The 21,697-nt window shown below is 33.5% G+C and overlaps 4 protein-coding genes across 9 annotated transcripts in view; 1 reads left to right on the top strand and 3 right to left on the bottom strand.

Moving 5' to 3' along the window:
• LOC126775044 (general odorant-binding protein 1-like) overlaps positions 1 to 13,869 on the bottom strand; it is a 120,775-nt gene extending 106,906 nt beyond the window's left edge. The window contains exons 1-3 of the mRNA XM_050496772.1: positions 13,734 to 13,869; positions 13,016 to 13,196; positions 12,610 to 12,790 (exon numbers count right to left, since the gene is read on the bottom strand). Coding sequence (XP_050352729.1) covers positions 12,610 to 12,790; positions 13,016 to 13,196; positions 13,734 to 13,862 — 491 coding nt within the window. The 5' untranslated portion in view covers positions 13,863 to 13,869. The remainder of the gene's footprint in view (positions 1 to 12,609; positions 12,791 to 13,015; positions 13,197 to 13,733) is intronic.
• LOC126775042 (general odorant-binding protein 1-like) lies at positions 7,801 to 10,167 on the top strand. The gene is made up of 3 exons (XM_050496769.1): positions 7,801 to 7,938; positions 8,453 to 8,633; positions 9,457 to 10,167. Exons 1-3 carry the CDS (start codon positions 7,801 to 7,803, stop codon positions 9,636 to 9,638), a joined length of 501 nt encoding a protein of 166 aa, XP_050352726.1. The 3' UTR covers positions 9,639 to 10,167.
• A 1,063-nt stretch (positions 13,870 to 14,932) lies between the features above and the next one.
• On the bottom strand, positions 14,933 to 17,916 carry LOC126775033 (pheromone-binding protein-like). 6 transcript variants are annotated; one of them, XM_050496755.1, is made up of 5 exons: positions 17,351 to 17,372; positions 16,784 to 16,820; positions 16,376 to 16,542; positions 15,685 to 15,865; positions 14,933 to 15,159 (listed from the first exon to the last, which is right to left on the bottom strand). In XM_050496755.1, the coding sequence occupies exons 3-5, from the start codon at positions 16,502 to 16,504 to the stop codon at positions 14,975 to 14,977; spliced, it is 495 nt and encodes a 164-aa protein (XP_050352712.1). In that variant the 5' UTR covers positions 16,505 to 16,542; positions 16,784 to 16,820; positions 17,351 to 17,372; the 3' UTR covers positions 14,933 to 14,974. The 6 variants fall into 6 exon arrangements, with proteins under 6 accessions (XP_050352712.1, XP_050352710.1, XP_050352711.1 ...); XM_050496753.1 differs by lacking the exon at positions 17,351 to 17,372 and adding an exon at positions 17,214 to 17,341 and having other exon boundaries at positions 16,784 to 17,018; XM_050496754.1 differs by lacking the exon at positions 17,351 to 17,372 and adding an exon at positions 17,214 to 17,341.
• A 1,631-nt stretch (positions 17,917 to 19,547) lies between these two features.
• On the bottom strand, positions 19,548 to 21,484 carry LOC126775043 (general odorant-binding protein 2-like). Its single transcript, XM_050496771.1, has 3 exons — positions 21,190 to 21,484; positions 20,366 to 20,546; positions 19,548 to 19,840 (listed from the first exon to the last, which is right to left on the bottom strand). Exons 1-3 carry the CDS (start codon positions 21,322 to 21,324, stop codon positions 19,662 to 19,664), a joined length of 495 nt encoding a protein of 164 aa, XP_050352728.1. The 5' UTR covers positions 21,325 to 21,484; the 3' UTR covers positions 19,548 to 19,661.
• Between the last annotated feature and the right edge of the window lie 213 nt (positions 21,485 to 21,697).

Here is a 21,697-nt window from a genome sequence, read left to right as displayed (position 1 = left end):
AAAGCCAGACTGTTGATTAATTATACGATGGTAAAGCAATTACTATTTTGATTATAAAATTATTCTATTTAATTTATTTCGTGTCTATTTATAGAAATGTTATTAATATGTTCAAAATAGAAACGTAAAAAAATCATCAATATAAGTTATTCTATTTACGTATATATTTTTTTCGAAATTTTATATTTTCAACAAATTATGAGTTAAAAGATAAGCACAATATATTAATATATATTTGTTTTTTAATATCAAATGTGTCTGACAAAAAAGGTTTTACTTTATTGTAAAACGTATATGTTTATGTGTGAATATAAATTGAAGCTTATATACAAATGCAATAAAATTATCAAATAATATAATTATTATTTATATTTGTATAATAATTTTTTGAATATTATTAACATATCCACTTCATCGAGAGACAATCAAATACTTTACTGTGATATAATTTTTAGGCTCTCAGAGCGCCTGTAATCGCTTCAGCTTAATATTTGGCTGGGATCCAACTTAATGCAATTTTGTATATTGCTTAACATTAAATGCCGGTGTAGTATTTTAAAGACTTCCATTGTAGTTCTTGTATTATATTTTAAACAGCATCGTTAAATTACTTTTGGAATATATGGCTTATTTGAACTTATATACGCCATAATGTGTTTTTATCTATATTGGTGATGGTTTTCTTTAATTATATGTTTTTTTAAATAACAATCAGATTTGATGGTTATTTTCACATCTTTCGCATGGTCCTTGAGTGGATTCGAACCAGTGATCTACGTGTAAGATCCACGTGTATCCACTGGGCGGTCTCGGTTTTCGTCAAAGGACACGGTTAATTCCCATCCATTAGACGCCGTCTTGCAAATCCCGGTGTCCGAATAGCCGCTATTAGAGATAACATTCCTTAAGATGTTCGCTACTTGTGCCCTGAACACAGAACTACAAAGTGTAGACATGCCTTTTTTATAATATTTGAATATTAACCTTTGCCGCGATGAATGAAGGTCGAATGGTAATGCAACTTTTATTTACGTAAAGTTCGATTAAATGTATCTGACGAAAAAATTTTTACTTTAGTAACAGCCTGTTAATGTCCCACTGCTGGGCTAAGGCCTCCCTCCCTTTTGAGGAGAAGGTTTGGAGCTTATTCTACCACGCTGCTCCAATGTGGGTTGGTAGAATACACATGTGGCATAATTTCAATGAAATTAGACACATGCAGGTTTCCTCACGATGTTTTCCTTCACCGTCAAGCACGAGATGAATTATAATCACAAATTAAGCACATGATAATTCAGTGGTGCTTGCCCGGGATTGAACCCACGATCATCGGTTAAGATACACGCGTTCTAAGCACTAGGCCATCTCTGCTTTTACTTTATTCTAGACGTTTACAGATTAAAAAGCGTTTTTAGTGTTTTTTATTTGACATTGTCGTGAATGTCTTTATGAATAAAAGAAAATTAAAGCTAGGAAAACAAATCGTTAAATGTCTCGAGATAAGATTGTAATCAGTACCAAAATATTTAAGGGAGATTTATGAAAGTAAGAGGTGTCTTTACTTTTTATGATTAATAAAATTAAAGGCAACAATTCATTGAAATAAATCAAAATGGCGACCTGTTCTGAGATTTTTTTCCTTCTTTATTGAACAAATCTCGAAATATTTTTATGCCTTACATCGAAAATGCAATATAAAAGATATTGCAAAAATGCAATATAAAAGATTCTATTTAATATGAAACATAAAATAACTATTTTTACAACCAATTCAATTTTTAATCTTTTGTTTACACATCTAATTTAAATTAAATAAAACACAAATAAAAACTTGTCTATGCATCACAAGCTCTACAACCCTTCGTCTTAAGGGTCAGTCAGACAAATAGCTAGCGATCAGTCAGTTAGATAAGACGGTCATTACACGCAGCTGTCGCCATCGGCGGGCGCCGGGGTCCGGGATTGTCCGGGATTAGCCTGGGATCGAATACAGGTGGACAAAGATTTTATTGGTCATTTAGTCGAGTCCATGATTATACTTTAAAGCTATGCATTATTGGATTTGTAATGTTTGTTGTTTAATAAACAACGGCATGGCGGCTTTACGTGTTTTCCGAGGCACGAAAGTGGAGACACTACCGAAAACTTCCAAGCTTCGGGCAGATACTGCAAATTTCTTAACAAAAAAAAACTTTTTAATGAACTGGTCCGGGGCGTGAATCTAGAAATGCGAATATATTTTAGATAATACTAAACCTCAATCTTAACTCGAGCGTCACTCGAGTGCGTTCACGACTCATGTTCGTTTAGGAGGATTGGTGACAATTACCTGAAACAAATATATAACCATGTTAATATTGTCTGTCCTATAATATACACTATAGTGCCAGTTATGTAAACTACACAGTAACTGCAAACAGCAGGGTACCAGGGAGTGCAGGAGAGGAGAATGTTGCCCAATGATGCAATTATTTGTAATACGCTTCGATATAGTTAACTAACAATTATTTATTATAATTTTATTACTGATCATAACATAACATAACAGATGATTGATACGATATGACACGTTGCTAAGTTATGACACGTTATTAAGTTCTGTTATCACTCGAATGTGACGCCAGTAATGGTTACAGGCGGGCTTGGTGTACAGTCCTGGCTTTAACTGTCGTGGCATGGCATGGTATGGCTTAGCTTGGCATGGCTTGGCGTGGCTTGGCTTGGCTTGGCTTGGCTTCGCTTGGCTTGCCTTGGCTTGGCTTGGCTTGGCTTGGCTTGGCTTGACTTGGCTTGGCTTGGCTCGCATGTGGCATGTGGCTTGGCGATATGTAGCGTGGCATTACATAATTTAATATTGAAAAGAAAGAGACATAATTTAGATAAAGCAGTTAATTTACATATTAATGTGATCTCAATGACCAGAAAATTTTCTTATTGTTTTTGGTAAACACAATGTGTTAATAACTTTTTCTTATAAATCATTTGTGATGGGATGATCATCAAATTGCACACATCTAAGTCATAGTAATCTAAGTTTAATTCTCTGTATCCATTCGTGTTTCAAATGTAATATTATAAATTAATTTGAACAGTGTCGGAGTTGCCGATAGTTAACGCAATTTGAGGTTGGTCGATGAAATGAAACGAAGAGAGATTTATATTTTCGTTATAGCTACTTGCTTGGCGTCGTATCTTGTGACGCAAACGAAAACAAAGAGCACCACAGACTTACAATTTTTGTTGTTTTTCGTGTCAAAGTGTCGTTCGGTTTGACGCCACAACAGATTCTTTGCTGAATCTGGTTTTAGTTGTGCGAAATAAACTTTCCCAATAATCGATAATAAGTTACCGCGTGTCGCAATACAATCAACTTGGCTATAAGTCACGTGGCATTAAGGGCTTACACTCGGAGCGCCGGCGACTGCCGTCGAGCGGATTAATTTAAGTCAGAATAATACGTCGATATGAAATATAGAAATACATATTAAATATTATAATATATAAGATCACTTTCGTTGTATCAAATATCGTTGTATTATGTGTATCGAAGTATCGCTGGTCGTATTCTGTAGAGCTATACGGAAAGTACACGTAGATATTCTAAAGCTAAGTATGAGTTTTGTAGTGTAGTTTTACAGGCTAGACTTAAAGCAAAAATCATTATTATAAGATCTTTACTTCAGTACATTTTAAATTTATAATCACATGTGATATTCAAAAAATAATATATATATATACATACGGTACATTAGCATTACTCGCTCGCCTTTATTCCATAATTCTAAGGTCAAAGTAAGTGCATAAAAATATTTGGTATATTTTTACTTCTACGATATGAATTCTTGAGGCGCCGAGAATGTAAACACAAAATAGTCGCGTACAATAAAATAATTTGTAATATACTATTTTATTATTTACTTTTTATCGATTACTGTCATACCACCGAGTTGAGTGAAGATGTGGTGAATCTTATGTCAGAAGCCACACTATAAATATGTAAGTATTGTGTATGATTTATGTATGTTACATTAGAAAGACTACGAAGAAGTTTACTAGTAATAATAAAGTTTTTTCAAGTATCCTTACAAAAGGTCGCAGAGGTCGAAGTTCTGTCGAAATTCAGTAAGCGGACAAATTTACAAGTGAACAATAGAAGAACTTTGGTTAAGTGCAGGAAAACCCTCTTTTCACAAAAACAAAATTCAACATTGTTGTAACGTGAAATAAAATTTGGACAATGTCGAAAACATTATTTTGTAAAGTGAATTATAATTATATTCTTAAAAAAAATTTAACTTTATTTGTTACTTTCATAGTGTACTATATAATCAGAATAGTTTGTATTTAAATGCCCTTTCGTCTATATGTGTATACAGTATGTATTTCAAGTTCTATTTATTCCGTAATGACGAATGTACACCAAGTAAAATCCCAATATGCCACTTACACAGCTCATCGTTTTATTTTAATACCGATACACATTCGCAGGCATTGTTGGCAATACGCCAGGACTTGGCTTGCCATCCAATCATTTGTTCCGTGTCCGTCTGTGGGATTTATCGTCGGCTGGAGCTGTCGGCTCGCATCTGGATTTACTTGTAGCGGATTATTCGCTATTGAATTGTTATTGGTTAGGACAATTTAAGTGTAGAACGGATGTGGAATGTCCATATATCACAAGCTGGCCCTATTATTATGATGTACTATATAAGAATATAGTTGCTAAGAAGCAGCTGATATCAAGTTGAGTGGTAGGTACGTAGAGAAAGTGTATAGTAGTACTGTAGTGGTAAGTTAACCATGAACACGAATGCTTATTTTGTGGAGTAAAACGAGAAGAAATTAAAATATTACATGAAGTAAATTATATTAAAACAAGTTACTAATTAAAGGCAGCTAAGGCGGACCTGTCTGTATACTAATTGTATTTGAAAAGATTTAATAATCGGATTACCGCAAGGGGTCGCGCGGTCTACATTTGATCAATTTACATGATATCTTTGATTCAGAAAATTTTAAGTATTCCCAGAGAATTGTTAGCAACTGTATTTGTTCTTCTATGTTGCGAAAATAACAGTTTTAATAAAGAAATGTTCCAGCTGAAATCATAGGCGAAGTGGCACAATGGATAGAACAAATGAATAAATGAATCTTAACCAATGATCTTTCTTTGTAATTTATCTTTTGATAAGCAGTTAAGCTCTCTGAAGCTCTGAGGTGGCAGCAGCTGCAAACCTGGGGTGTTCACCTCAGGGGTGTTTGACCAGCTGGAGGATATTTACGAGCTGCTACTACTAGCTTCCAACTTAATTAAGTTACAAGTGTTCTTTGACATCGTATTACAAAGACAAACAAGCATCAAACATCTTCACGATGCTAATTACCGTCGCTTGTTAGCTTTAATCATCGTTATAAAGTATTTTAGGGTTTAAACGTGACAAATGCTTGTCTGCTGTGTAATGAAGAGTAATCCGCTCCGTTTCCCGCACTCCACATACTCGCGTTACAGCGAGTGTGTTTCCATTACAACACATGTAGCGTTGTCGTATGACGATAGACGGACTCAACCAGTCACCAGTCACAATTTAAAATGAACTATTCGAGTTTAAATAAAGATTTACATTATGATAATTTAATAAGTATTACTGTTTTTATATTAAATATGCGTTGGTATGGTTTCTAAACGCAAATGAGACAGCGTCGATTAGGGAAGTAAAGTTTTTACTCAAAGTTGCGGAACTTTTAACTGCCTGCCATTATATCCTTATTTAAGTGTTTTTCTTTAAATAAAACTAAACGACAATTAGTTAACAAAAAATATCAAAAATCGATTCATCAAATCAAAAGACATTAATAAATAAGGCATTTTACTCAACACAAGATTATATAGATGATAAAAAACGTCGCAGGATGTATAAATTTATTTGTATATATTGAGTTAATGTAATTTTATTTGTGTAAAAGACACACAAGGTCCCTAACGGTTTGCCCATGTAGATTCAGATTAACTTAATAAAATTCTGATTCGTCTTAATATGACGTATTCATTCCTCAACATACATAATGATATACGTACATTTGAATTTTATTTATACCCTATATCTAAGGCACATAAACATGTAACGGTTTACCCGGCGGAGGGTCTTTATGTACGCCCGTTTTGGTGAGAATCACCACCAGTGTCTTTTATTTTATATGGTCTGTGAGCCAGAGTAATTAGGTACAGGTTTACACAGATTCCATGATCACAGGCGCGCTAATCTCTTAATCTCTGGTCTTTGATTGTTCTACCGCTAGCATTAAAATTACCTTTATTATCTAATTACAATTAAAAGTATAATTGTTTATAGTATTTATGATTTATTTATAAATTTAATGAATATAAAAATCAAAGCCCGAGTTCAATGTAACCGCACACCGCAACCCGTAACCTGACAGCTATTTGACTTAATGTCGCTCTAAACACATTGTCGTGTCGCTTTTCAAGCAATTAAACACCGTGGGGATGTTTATGGTGTTTTATGCATGCTAATTGACAATGGGTTTCTTGAGGAACCGATATTATTATGATTATACTTACAGTTTTTTAAGATGACGAGATAGCTAATTGGAGCACATGGAAAGGTCGAGGAAGTGCTGAGCGTTGAAGGAAGACGCCGTGAAGAAGCCGCTATGAGTCGGATTAAATTCTATTATATGTGTATCGACCCGTACTGAAGCAGCATAGAATAAGCAGTATACCTTCTCATAGAGGTAGAAGCTAAGCTTTCTAAAAAATTTTTTAAGTTTTTTTAGTTGGTAAATTTCATAAAACCGACCTGAATCAATTTTTATTGCTTCAATTAAATTAAACTTGAACTCAGTTCAGACGGTTCGAATTGCTATCGATTAAGTAGTTGATTAATTATAATTGACTCGTGTAAACATAATAAAATCGATATTAGAATGATATGTCAACGATTTAAACTTTTTCTGTTTAGTTTCCCTTATTAATTTTAATTATAACGACAAACTGTTGATTATTCTATTAATCAAATGAAATATGTTAGAAAACTACCGACAGGTATTTTAAATGATCTTTACAACCAGAACATAATTCTGACTCTTACACTGTACGAACAAAACCATAATTGCAATGTAATTGCGGGGCAATCTAGGTAGCTATGAGATAGAATTTCAGTTATAATGCTTGATCTAGCAATTAAAGCACATCCGCTAGTTAATTAATTGTTTAAAGCTAAATCATAGTGCCAAGTCTCGTTAGCGCTTAGAAATCCGCAATGCTCTTACGCATCGTAAAAAGCAGCTCTGGGACGTATGGAATTGGAAAAAGTCCAAGTGAACAATTCCTACTCAAATAGGGTTTTTTTCATTGAAAAGGTAGATGGACAAATGGGCCACCTGAAGCTATTGACACTGGAAAAAATATTAATCACTCCTTAGATCACCGTTTAAACTATAGGAAATAAGATGTTATGTTTCTTTGATTACATAGTCACTCACCCCTCAAACCACAACACAGCAATACAATGTATTGCTGTTCAGCGGTGGGATGTGTGATGGGCGGTATACAGACGGGCTAGCATACAAAGATCTACTACCAATTAAAAATAATTTGCAATATTAGGAAGCTATTTGGCATATAAATATACTTTATTTATTAAAATATATTTTAAATTCTTTTTTCATACAGAACCATTAACATATCACAAAATTCATTCTTAATGATCGCATGAACGAACAAGTGTCCATATAAATATTGTCTCTCATTCGCATCGACACTTGAGTCAACGTCACAAAATGATTTGGAACAAAAAATGGTGTCTCACGGTTTTCATCTGTCTACTGTATCCAGCGTACCACGTCCACGCGTCACAGGACGTCATGAAGAAACTAACAACCGGCTTCGCGAAGGCGTTAGACCAGTGTAAGGAAGAAGTAAGTAATGATGATGTCCTCCTGATTGATTCTGGCCGCGAGGCCAATCTCAAAAGAGATCAGCCAATTGCGCAGGACATATATTATAGTGCACAAGTGAGTGCGCAAACACATGTGCACTCTCTATTCCCTCTCTCTCATAATCCGATAGAACCGAAAAGAATTCAGATGCAGGGACAACGGCTTCTCGTGCTTTCCAAGACATGGGAGCGTACTCACTTCCAATTACAAGCCTCTAGGCTGCTACTGAGAATTTTCGACAGAAAAACCCAATAAATTTTATTAACTCGACCTGGGGCTTGATCTCAGGACCTCGGTCCCAAGATTTTGGCCATATATCTAGCCACTGAGTCAATAAGGGAGTCAAGTCAAGTAAGTAATACATTTCGTAGTAATCAAATATAAATACTCACCAATGATCTACTGTTGAGAAACGAACAGAACAGATCCTTGCTGACGTTCTTGCGGTATCTAAACGTAGTCAAAAGGATAAATCAAACTAAATTATTTATAGTTGGGTCTCGGCGATCACATAATCCAAGACTTCTTCAACTACTGGCGAGAGGAATACGAGTTAGTGAACCGGGACATGGGCTGTGCCATCATGTGTATGGCGTCTAAGCTGGACCTTATCACAGATGATATGAAGCTGCATCACGGAAAAGCTCATGAGTTTGCTAAGAGTCACGGTGCAGGTACATACAAAATGTATATCTAAATCTAAATGTATGAAAGTAAAGAATAAGTGACTAACATAAAAACACAATACCCAGACGACTGTGGAACCATGAAAATTTGTATACGGGTTCCTTTTACATAGTAGGTTAGCGCTAAGGAAGGATTTTTAAATATTTAACTCGTAAAGTAGTGATAAATGGGTTGAAAGTTTGTATGTAAAAAAAGAAAGATCTATGGAAATTGGTATTTAATGTAAGTAATTATGACGCATGCAGAGCCGCGGCTAAAGTCACTAGTTTGTAATATAAATAATAATATGCTTATATTACACGTATGTAACTTATTAGAGATTTGATCAAAATATTAGCAGTTTTAATCATAGTTACTATGAAAGAAATGTTTTATGAACTAGTGCCGATGACCATGCGTATTAATATACTTTATACAAGCTACGAGGTAATATGTACGAAGTCAAGAAAAGTTTTTATAAACTTGTAAATTTTCAATTATATATTTGTTATAGATAACAAAAAAAGCCGAGATGGCCTAGTGGTTAGAACGCGTGAATCTTAACTGACGATCGTGGGTTCAAACCCGGGCAAGCACCACTGAATTTTCATGTGCTTAATTTGTGATTATAATTCATCTCGTGCTTGACGGTGAAGGAAAACATCGTGAGGAAACCTGCATGTGTCTAATTTCATTGAAATTATGCCACATGTGTATTCTACCAACCCGCATTGGAGCAGCGTGGTGGAATAAGCTCCAAAACCTTCTCCTCAAAAGGGAGAGGAGGCCTTAGCCCAGCAGTGGGACGTTAACAGGCTGTTACTGTTATAGATGACGACATGGCCAAGCAGCTCGTAGGAATGATTCACGAATGCGAAAAGACTCACGTTGCAGTCGTAGACGATTGTATGAAGACTTTGGAAATCGCTAAATGTTTCCGAACCAAGATACATGACCTCAAATGGGCACCTTCCATGGAGATCATCCTTGAAGAGATAATGACGGAAGTTTAAAGAATTATTAATAGACTGGAATCTATTACTGGAGTTTTGTGTGACCAAAAAATTCTTTTTTAATTTTTAAAATCAAAGTTTTTTTTTTGTTTAAACTAAATATCTTAAACCGCTTATTGCTACTAATTTATTTTAATTTGATTTGTTTTGTGACCATCAAGAAATTCATGTCTGCCTGTGTTTCTGAGTGATGGTCACTTGGTTGTATCTCTAAACAAATGATTCCTTGTGAAGTTCATTTTCATTTCGCTCGGTAGGTGATATTGGTATGACCGACCTTTACGTTTCCGTGTTCGTCTGTATAATCATATTTAAACGTAGTTTCTTTTGAATTCAATGCCTAATACAAGTATAACGGATGTATCAAATATTTCCAGTTAAAACAAATTATGCAAAATAAACGACATCGGCTTCGTTTTATGGAATTGTAATTAGCTTCTCCTTGTAACTCGTCAGCTAGCCTTAAGTTGTATCTTAACTTTATAGTTTTATATTAATTAATCGGTGTGGTAGCTTTAATATTGTGACATGAAGAAATATATTCCTTGAATAAAATTGAGAACATATTTTTTGTTATTATTTTATATATTTACTTTTTTTTAAACAAATTCTGTTTAACGATTTAAAATATTCACGATAAATAATTATGTTTACTCTTACATATTGAAAAATACTTTTTCTTTACTAACCAAAAGTAATGGATGGATAAAATTCAGACTCCACCAAGATTAACCGGCAAGAAACTTGTTACTTTTATCCGACAATTACATGAGTAATTAAAAATAATATCGAAGGATCATTCACATTTATTTCCTCAAATTATAATAATTTATCATTGGAATTATTAAATCCTAGTATAATAACGTCCTTATAATTTATGAATCGATGATGAATGATTTATAATTTTAAGTTTCTAATTGCTGTATGATGCACGTAAAAATCCATCTTATAGTATATCATATTATTTTGGTATATAAATTAAATAGTGGTATCGGTATTTGACGTTACTGAGTCTTGAAGAGTTGTCTAGGAAACATCGCTATATATATATTTTTTTTTTAATATCCTGGGACGTTATTCACACACAGTCATCTGATCCCAAACTAAGCAGAGCGTGTACTATGGAAAATAGACAACTGATATACTACATATACTAGTTTTCTTTTGTAAATACATACTTATATAGATAATTACACCCAGACTCAGGACAAACAGAAATGTTCATGCACACAAATATCTGTCCTGGGTGGGAATCGAACCCACAACCTTCGGCGTGAAATATCTACCAACCTCGCCAACCGACCCGTCAATATTGTTTCCACAGACCACGTTACAGTAAGGTTAAGGGTAACTCTGTATTGACAAGTTTGACGACATCGCTATTTTCGAGAACCTGCGATTTGGCTTGGTGATAGTTTTATCACCAGACTTCTTCATATAATACGTATTAATTGTCAAAATATCTACGAAGTTATTCTAGTCATATGCTCTTCAAAGTTTTTGTGAACAGAGGATCATAGATAAGGCGATAAAGAAAACTGTCCTCTCGAGTTTCCGCATTCGAGTCACGTAAGTACGAGGGTAAACAATAAAAGCAAACGGACGCAGGTGCGGATACGAGATGTAACGATCTATTGTCAGGGATGCTGCAGTACTGCAACATTTCGTGGAATTTTCTTATTTATTTTTATACTAAACTTAGATTGGAAAGAATTTCGGTTAAACGATTGCCATTATTTATTGATATTCGGTACGAATGAGTTGAAAATAAAATAAACATATGCTATAAATGAATTGATTTAGATAATACTATTTAGAAACTGAATTTATTTAAGTAAATGTTTGTCCAATGTACTTTAGCGAGCTGCTGAATGAAAATTCAGTAGTGATCGCTCAGATTTGAACGCGCAGTCTTCGTTTTAGATTCACGTGGCTAGAACAAGCCACTCGACTCATGTCTGTATATAATATATATTATTTCATAGTGTAGACATAGATACTAGCGCTGTAAGATCGTCATCGCCAATGTGGCAAAAACTGGGAATTAAGATGTTATGTTCCTTAAACCTCAAATTTCACTAGCTCACTCACCCTTCCAATCGGAATACTGAATATTGCTGTATCGTATTGATAAGTGGGTGGTACTTTATCAGACGTGCTTGCACAAAGCCCTACAATAAAGTTATGTAATCTATGCATGTGTATTTATACATTTCATTGTAGTAATCAGTGCAGTCCAAAGCAGACGTGTAAGTAACTGGTGACGCAATAATCCTCCCATAAATAGTGTACAAGAATTACCTTCGATCCTTGCTGATATATGGGCGACTCGACATCAAACCTCAATTAAGAAGCGTTGTAGGCTCTTAGCTCGGTACAGTGATTGTGCTGTCTAAGCCCAGGTTAATTGTGGATTGTTGCATGTCGTCCTCGTGTTCAGGAAGAGACGGTAATAACGTTCTTGTCAAGACGGACGAGAGTTACAGGCTTACATTATCGCCTTCACGAAAAGTTATTGTAGTAGAAAATTTACATATATTAATATTTTAATTTACAAATACTTAACATATAATCCGATTTGCTTAGTTTTAATCAAACTATAATGAAATTGTTCTGTTTTTAGTTTATTTTTGTTTGAAAAGCGACTTGATTGTAAGTCATCTTGCTATGTCTAAACAAAATTATGTTTAGGTGTTTGAAGATCTCTTTGTATTTATGGATAAGATATTGTAACCGAATTTTAAATTTGTTCCACTCAAACGACAGAGCTGAAAATTCGTAAACACTACGAATAATGTACACATAAATTTAAATATATTAAAAAATACTTAAACTATAATATAATTTTCTCTGATGTATAATGAAAATAAGAGGTAGTTTTTAAAAAGTTTTTATTTATTATTTTTCATTTAAATATATTTCGATTACCTAAGTTATAAAATTGCAATAATTTGTACATAATCGTATCTACTATATCTCGGTGAGTACTTCGGTTATGATGACGTCTATTTTCGGCGCCCAGTCGATCTGGTGCATGGCGTCCTTGAAACATTTCGCGACTTCCAGAGCTCTAACACATTGATCCTCTTCTACCGCGTGTTGCTGTTCACATTCGTGGACTGTTGTTACCAGCTTTGACGCCATGTCGTCGCCTAAAATGTTGAAAGGTAAACCTTGAACATTTTACTTGGTGTACTGCTTTTGTACAAGGTTGAGTGAACGAGTGCAATCACAGACAAGAGGGAAATATATTTTTAGCTCCCGAGGTTGGTGGCGTATTGGCGATGTAACGAATGTTTATCATTCTTACATCGCTAATCATTAGTTCGTCTACTTTATACAATAATAAAAATATAACTTAAAGTAATGCTACAAACCAGCTCCATGTCTCACAGCAAACTCCTGCGCATTCCCATGATGAAGTTTCCCAGTGGTATCCAACAGATTTAGTTTCTTACTCATACATACTATCGCGCACCCTGTGTCTCTGTGAGCAAGAGCTCGATCTTGCTTCCAGAAGTAATACAGGTCTGCCAGGACATTGTCCGCTAAGTTCAGCTAAAAATACATATGATTTTAATAGCTAGCTGTTAACCGAGACGGTCCAGTGGTTAAATCGCGTGAATTTTAACCGAAAGTCATGGTTTCAGCCAGCAAGCAAGAGGTTTTTATTTGTTTAATGTGTGTAATAATAGATTCCATGCTCGGTGGTGAAGGCTTCCTCAATAAGTTTTTTGAGAAAGCCTGCTTGTGTCGTATGATTCTTTGCCCCAATTCGCTTTGGAGAAGAGTGATGCAATAAGCTCCAAACCTTCTTCTCTATGAAGAAGCCGTAGCCCAGCATTGGGATATTTACAAGCATTTACTTTACTTATTTTTTTTTTATTCAAAGCCTATTTGTAATATTCAAGTATTTTATTATTTATACTGATATATAACAAGTACACCATATGGTGTATTTGATTGGTAATTATAATGTTAGGAGAATATATTTGATATTATATAAATATTATATTAATAACGTAACACCTCGAATGTAGTCACGTGGTTTTAAAATCCCATGATTGAAAACGCAATGAATAAGAAAAACAGTACCTCTTTCCTGCAATCTTCTAGGACTTTTATAAAACTTGCAGTTATGTTTCTCATTGTTTCATTAGACGATGTCTCCGTCACACCAAGGGCTACTAGTACAAGAGCGATGAGAACAAAATATGTAGCCATTTTATTAAATACTAAAGACCACAGATATATTAAGACCATCTATCAAATGCGCATTGTCTTATATAGCTTCAGCGGCTGACAATGCTTTTGTCGTGAATGAAGTTAATTTACACTCTTTTAATTACTACGTTATTCTTCAAAGCGTCCTGATAATAACGGAATAAACCTGTACTTATAATTGTACTTGTAAGTATAATTACAGGCCAATCTAATACCTTTTCATATTAAGAGTGATTATGTTCAATGGATTTTCAAGTCATGTAGTCAGTGTTACGCTACCGACGGTCCGGAATATAGATTCTACCGAGAAGAACCGTCAAAAATCAGTAGTTACTCTATTATTCACCACAATTAAATTACACAGGTATGTCGATTTAATACAATAAAATTATTGTACATAAAAACTAACAAATAGTATGGTAACTCCACGCTTTTTACCACCCATATACTATTTTTTTTTAAGTATAGATGTACATGAGATTTAAACATATTGATGGGTGGATTAAAATATATTTTTTAACTTGACCCATCATTATGTTTGACGTTGATTGAGGGGATTGAGGTTCGGTGCGACCTTAGTCCAAGGGATTACATCGAGACTGTTATAAAAACAGCTTCACGGAAACTCGGAGTTCTGAACAAGTTGCGTCGTTTTTTCACGCCACAACAACTGTACCTGTTGTACAAAACACAGGTACGGTCTTGCATGGAATATTGCTCACACCTTTGGGATGGCTCCGCTAAGTACCTACTGGAGGCCTTGGATCGGTTGCAGCGACTTACCATCAGGTGGAGTAGTCATTTGCCCTTACGGCAAATTAAAAAAAAACTTAATGAGGAAAACTTGGGGGCATTAACTATCTCTTTTCCGAATTTCATCCCAATCAGTACAGTAGTTTTTACGTGAAAAAGTAACAAAGACCCATGCATTCTCACAAACTTTCGCATTTATAATATTAGTAGGTAAAGAAAATGTATTTTTTTTTTAAATATATCGACTTACGACTCATGTAAATAATGACGTACTTCAATTTTAATTAAGTAAATTTGGGTTTATAAAAAATAATTAATATGTTAAATAATATATACATTTTAATTATCTCTATTTATCTTTACAAAGACGCATTATCGCGTAATTTCCAAAGAGAACTTGTATCCGGGATCCAGTTCTTTTGATATATTCCTCGTCGAAAACATTTCGATAGTTCCAAACCGATCTTGCATCCGTTCATAATGGCTGATGTTTTATTTTTACATGTATTGTAAAGGTCTATCAAAAATTTCACGGTATTGTCATCTGAGAAACAAGATATTTGTTATAATGAATAATGCCATTGTTATGATGTTGGCAACTTTTAGAATCCGTTTTACTACATTTACTCGTATGTTCCACACTATCAGCTGTGCCTGGGTAGAATAAGGGTGTACCTAAAACTTATATTGTATTTATTAAAATTCTATTGATTAACGCGGCGCACGCCAGTCGGCATTGTTTTTCCGATATTTTCAATAATAATTTTCAGCCAATTACACACCTTAACCTTCATGAATCACTCCATCGATTGGTGAATACCGTATTATATACTTTATATATATTTAGATGCATTAATAATAGTGGAAAAAATGAGTTACGGTTCGGCAATTAAAAAATAATTTTAAAACACTTAGAAATCGTCGTGTAGTATATAAATCATATATAAAGCTACTTGATTTCTCTTATTTGTCATTTTTTAAATATATATTTGACCAGTGCGCTCAGTATTGATATTGTAATAATAAAAATTATAATACCAAAACATGAAATAATAATAATCTTTATTACCAGCACCATTCGCATGAGCGAAGCCTTCTGCGTTTGGTGTTATCAGTTCACCCTCAGAGTTTAAAAGTTCCAGTTTCATCATAGCACAGATGACTAGACAGCCCGTTTCTGTGTTGTTAAGTGAACGGGTGATATCCCAGAAATGTAAGATGTCTTTGGCCATCGCTTCTGTGTAATGCGTCTAAAACGTAAAATATACCTTAAGTAAAAGTATAATCTCCGGAACCGTCTCATATACATATTATGCAGATATTATAAATAAAATTATAATAATTTAAAATACATTTAATAAAATTAAAAATAAATAAAATTATATTTTCAGATCTTACTAATGATATAAAAAATACTGCCTTCTATAACGCCAATTTTTAAGACTTTAAATTGATTATTTTGTTTCGTTAAAACCATAAAATTAAGGCATTTCATGGATATGGGATAGCATATTATTGTATTCCCACAGTGCTATCCGTGCCTTTCTTATGTCTTATTTTTAAATTGATATACGTCATTTTAATATGGCTTCACGTTTTTATTGGCAGGCAGTACTATAATCTTAATTTTAGGTTTGCGTTGATAACAATTTGGTGTTTTTTTATGTGATAATAATATTAATGTTTACATTAAACTTGGAATGTGTGCCAGTTGCGTTTCTTGGATGTATTAAAATTGTATTAATTAACAAAGTACGAACCTTTTCTCCACACTCAAACATTTTAAGTCCGAACGTGTAGCTGAATGCTTTCATAATTTCGCGATTCGCTTCCGAATTGACGAAAAGTTGTGAGTTCAATGCTAGTAATATTATGATTCTCGCTTGCATCTTTCTAAGTTTGTTTGTTTTTTCATGAAGTGCTAAAGCTAGTCGCGATATAATTATTCAATCAACAAATATAAATTTTAAAATGATATCGAAGATTAACTTTATTTTAAAACTATTTTGGAAAGATAGATGAGCAAATGCCATAAACACTATAATTTGTTTAAACAACTTCTCACGCCCGTAGAACGATAATAATCATGGATCACGATCTTAGATATTATGTCCTACGTGTCTGTAGTAAGACAAACAATAATAACAACGAATACAATCGAAAATTACAATTATTGAAAGGACTGGAATGCAGTCCTCCATCCGTCTGTAATTATAATCACAATGTGAATAGGATACTTTTTATCTCTAGCCTATTCCAACCACAAGAGGAGTAAAGACAAATAAACAAAGTTGACATTAAATTGACGCGATATCATTGGTCAAGATCTCGAATGTTCTATGATATTTATTATGTATTCGCGAAAAAATGGCGTCTTGAATGTCAGCGAATTGGTTATCGAAACTGCGGAAAATAAAAGTGACTATAAGTAACGGTGGAACAGTGTTATATTATAAATAAAGATATATAATATTGTTGTTTTTATAAATCATGTTTGCGCCATAATTTATTAATGTAATTGTAAATTGTGTAATATGTGTGCTTTTTAAATAAATAAATAGCAAATCGCATATAACACGTAAATCAAGGGTTCTTTACTCCTTTTCGATTGGAATAGGCTATATAAGTATCCTCTATATATATTCAATAAACTGCGTCTTCTTATCCCGTCGTCGCGAATCTCAGACACGGCAACCGGTGAAAAATATCTCTAATAGTTATAAGAACTGAAATACACTTTCGAATAGAGCAGATTCGATTTAAAGTGATAATACTCGATTCAATGGTAATTTAATCCACGGATCAGAATCGATTATGCAGTTTGTGTGAATCGTGAAACCGATTTGTTTTGTTAATTACTTACATCTGTTTGAGACTGCGCGGTAATGCATACACATGTTAGTTTGAATTGGGTCTTTTGTTAGTAGAATGAGTTGCTTAATACTAACTCATTTGGCTATAAAATTTATCTAATTTCTTGCTTGTTGTATTCTATTAACTTTTCTGAATTGTCTACTATGTCAGTTAAGAAGTCATGAAATATTTCTGTTTATAAAATATTAATATATCATTAAACTGAAAAGAATAATATTCTAATTTCGAAACGTTGGTACTTTTCTGTAAGAACTCACTCCGTATCTCACTCGTGAAATGTTGAAAATCGACTTACAGTATTACCGAAAGTCAGGATATCACCGTAACTCGTTATTTTGATGCGTGTATCGTTTACATGCTTTATATATTACAGTCAATCTCGCATATCACTTTCTGACAGAGAGATTATATTCAGAGATTTTCGTTCTTGACACTTCTTGACGTCACAGAACTCGTGACTCGGTCCGAAGTACTTAGCTGCAATGACAACACAGTTCGTCGTCGAAGAGCGAATGATGGCTTGATTATACATTAGGTGTAGGCTAAGAGCACTTTAAGTAATCATTACTTCCAGTACACTTCTTAACTTAACTTATTAAATGTGATGGTACGGCGACAATTGAAAAAAAATTAAGTGAGTTTTTATAAGATGCTGTTAAGATATATAGAGCTAATTTTTGCTCTTATCTTGATCACTGACGTTGATTTGTTTTTATCATTAAATCATTTATTAATTATTCAATAAAGTATTTCACAATTTATGCCAATATAATTGAACTTTTAAGCAATTTTAATCTCATGTCAAATATTGTTTAATTAATAATTCACTCTATCAACGCATTACGCACAGCTGAAAGTACTGACCTTAGAAAGCTAAATTTAAAAAAAAATGGTTTTTAAAAATTCCTTTTGGAAACTTTAAGTGGGAAAAGGGAGGGACAACTTTGTATGACTTTTATTCAAAGAAAGTCGGGAGGGATATTGATCAAAACAATATTATATAGATGTTAAAAAGCGTGGCGTAGTTTTTGCTGATTTTCGGACAATATATATGTATATATTTAATTGTCTTTATATATAAGCTATTAGGATAATTGTAAAAATAGTAACTACCGAGTTTTTCGCTTGTGTCTTTCTCTTTTTGATAGTATTAACATTGTTCGAAATGTAATTTCTAGTGATGAAATACAGTATTTTAATATCAGGATTATATTTAATATTGGTCCTTCTAAATTTAAAAAAGGAATATTATCCATCACTTACATTAATGGTCAACCTTGGGGACTAAGGTGTTATGTTACATGTACTTGTAGTTACACAAACTCACCCCTAAATATTGCAGCGGTACAATAGCGGTACCTACTCAGACCAGCTTGCACAAAGCCCTTCCATTAAATAAATATAATATATATGTTTTATAAGAGCATTTTTTGGTTTTAGATTTTGTAATAAAATGCATTCACAGCCACACGAGTATATAAAATTACTTCATTTATTAATATACCCTTATATAACATCGTTTTTTGTTTTTTGTCTCTCATCGGTTACAAATGCGAGATACGCATCAGTTCGTGTGAGGCGCTTGTTTACTAATTAGTAAAGGCTATATTATCATTTCTCAATGTTTCCGCTTTGGTTTTATTACTTAAATATTCATATAATCATTAAGAATTTAATTTATATGCAATGAGCGACGGCTGCTTTAAGGTGGTCGGGGTTTTGATATAACACCAATGTTTTATATTTTGGCCATAAGTAATTTAGTAATACTAACATTTAAAGAGGCAATAAAATAAATTAAAAAAAGACATGAAAATGTCTGATTTTAACTGATGAAGTATATAGTAGTATGTAGGATATACGATATGAAAATTTGTTGATACAATTAATATTAACTTAATATGATCATGTTTTAAGTAGATAAGGATCCGTTGAAATGTTATTTGTATGTGAATAAATTTATTCGCCTTATAATTTTAAATAGCAAATACCAAATAAGACGATAGAGATTTTTGATAAGGCGCATTTAATGTGTAATATTAGTCAATAAAATAAATCATATAATAGCATTTATTTAAAATCATATACAGATGTATTACTAGCTAAGAATATCGAGGTCCTGTCTTGAATTCGCGCGTCAAATTTTGTCAAATCGTTTTTATGCATATCAAGTTAATATCGTTCCATCACAGCTTCTATCATGGCGACTTCAGGTGCAATGCCTTCTTTCTTACAACTTTTCTTGAAGCAGGCTGCGACTTTCACAACGCGATCACAATCGTCTTTAATATCATCGTACTGTTTTTCACAATTGTGGATCAATTGTACCATTTTTTCAGATAACAAGTCGCCTGTAATAATCAAGGTTACGTGAGGAGTTAAATATTATTAAGAAGACATTAGATGCAAATATATTTAACACCGACTTTTATTTATATTGTTTTTTATTTAACTTCGATTCAGAACTTAAAAATTATGTTAAATATTTCATAACATAAGGGTTATTTTTTGGTTTATTCGTCGCACGAAAGGTGTCGTTAAATAACGTAAGTCGATACAATTTCAAAACGTGACGTTTTTCGTTTATTTTTGTAATAGTTTTTCCTTTATGTAATAACTGTACTAGAATTCGTAAAAATAACATTATGGACACTTAAGTTTCAATCACTGTTATTCTTTTAATAGAAAAGCATAAGGAATCGGGATCGAGCCTCCGACTGTCCTCACTAGGCATAACTTATATTGTTTTATTATTGATTGTTATAACTTAAACATAATAAGATTAGGAAATCTAACAACTGATAATATGGATTTTATATATACTACTATAACTAAATGTTGAACGCTAGACTATCATACACATCAAAATAACGAACCTTGTGGAAAACTCTTGACGTAATCATGCATATTGACGTGATGCATTCTGGCATCATCCTCCATGAGAGAGAACTTGTTGGACATGCAAATGAGTGCACAACCGAGCTCCCGGTGCACAACTTCGAAATCTTCGCTCCAAAAGTGTTTAAACTCCTCCAAAACCTCCGCCGTTAGACCCGACTATAAATTTTAAATAATAAAACGGGATAGTTCTTACAGTTCGTATAAAATATAACCATTTGAATGCAATAATATATTTCACTCCTTACTTAATATACCATCGTATAATATATGTGGAGAGCACATAGGTCATTTTATGTATATTAATTTTTGACTAGTATTAAGAGTGTGTTCGACCATATTTTACTCCTAAGCATTAAATTGATGTTCCGTTCTAAAGCCCAGAACTAAATTCCAAGGATTCAGTTCCGGAAGAGACCACAGAATTTACATATAAATATTAATTAATTTATCTGGTACTTGGTCATGAAGGAAAACACTGTTAAGGATTCTGCACAAGTCGAATGAAATGTATCATACACTTCCACTAAAACGCAATGGAGCTGCGAAGAAGGCCCAACGGTGAGCTATTCCGGGGTGCCATTTTATTCTTACTCTTTGTTTTGGTAAGCCAGGAGAGGACGTGATAATATCTGACACCATCTTTATTAATCATATAATCTCACTAAATGTATACTCCACAAATATCAACGACAATATATCACGAGTATAAAACAAAATTTAAGGGAAGATTAGTTCGGGCACACTTGGTTACTTCTTAGCAATCCATTTAAAAAAAAGTTATAAAATCAATTTATCCTACCTCTTCACGACACTCTTCTAACGATTTACCGAAATGCGCAGTGACGTGGCTCATCACCTCAGCCGTACTCTTAACGGGCGTCGGTACAGCAGCCAAAATAACAACGCAAACAGCGAGACACAGAAGTGAGGCCATTGTACCGACTGATTTCTGATCTCCGCACGTAATGGCTTCCACGACGAATCCTGGCCATTATATCTTAGCATTATTTTTAAAATTTTATATCCTATGTTATTAGCATGTCATTTGTGATTGCCAATTTGAGTAGACGTTATTATAATGGATGAAAGATGATTGTCACACGGTTGATGGTTTCAATAATTCTGGTTTATTTGTAAAGTGATGATATCCGCCGTCGCTGTCCGTAATTGTAGTTTACGACTAACCTAAAGTTCCAGCAAGTCATATTGTACGCAGTATTTAAAGGTCAATTACATAAGTGCAGACATATTTATGGTCATCTTGTATTGTGAAGCTGGTGTGTTTATCTATAGTAATAATCTTAGGA

The sequence above is a fragment of the Nymphalis io genome, chromosome 17 (assembly GCF_905147045.1).
Source record: "Nymphalis io chromosome 17, ilAglIoxx1.1, whole genome shotgun sequence".
In the NCBI taxonomy this organism is placed as follows: Eukaryota; Metazoa; Arthropoda; class Insecta; order Lepidoptera; family Nymphalidae; genus Nymphalis; species Nymphalis io.
This window is presented reverse-complemented; position numbering and strand designations above follow the sequence as displayed.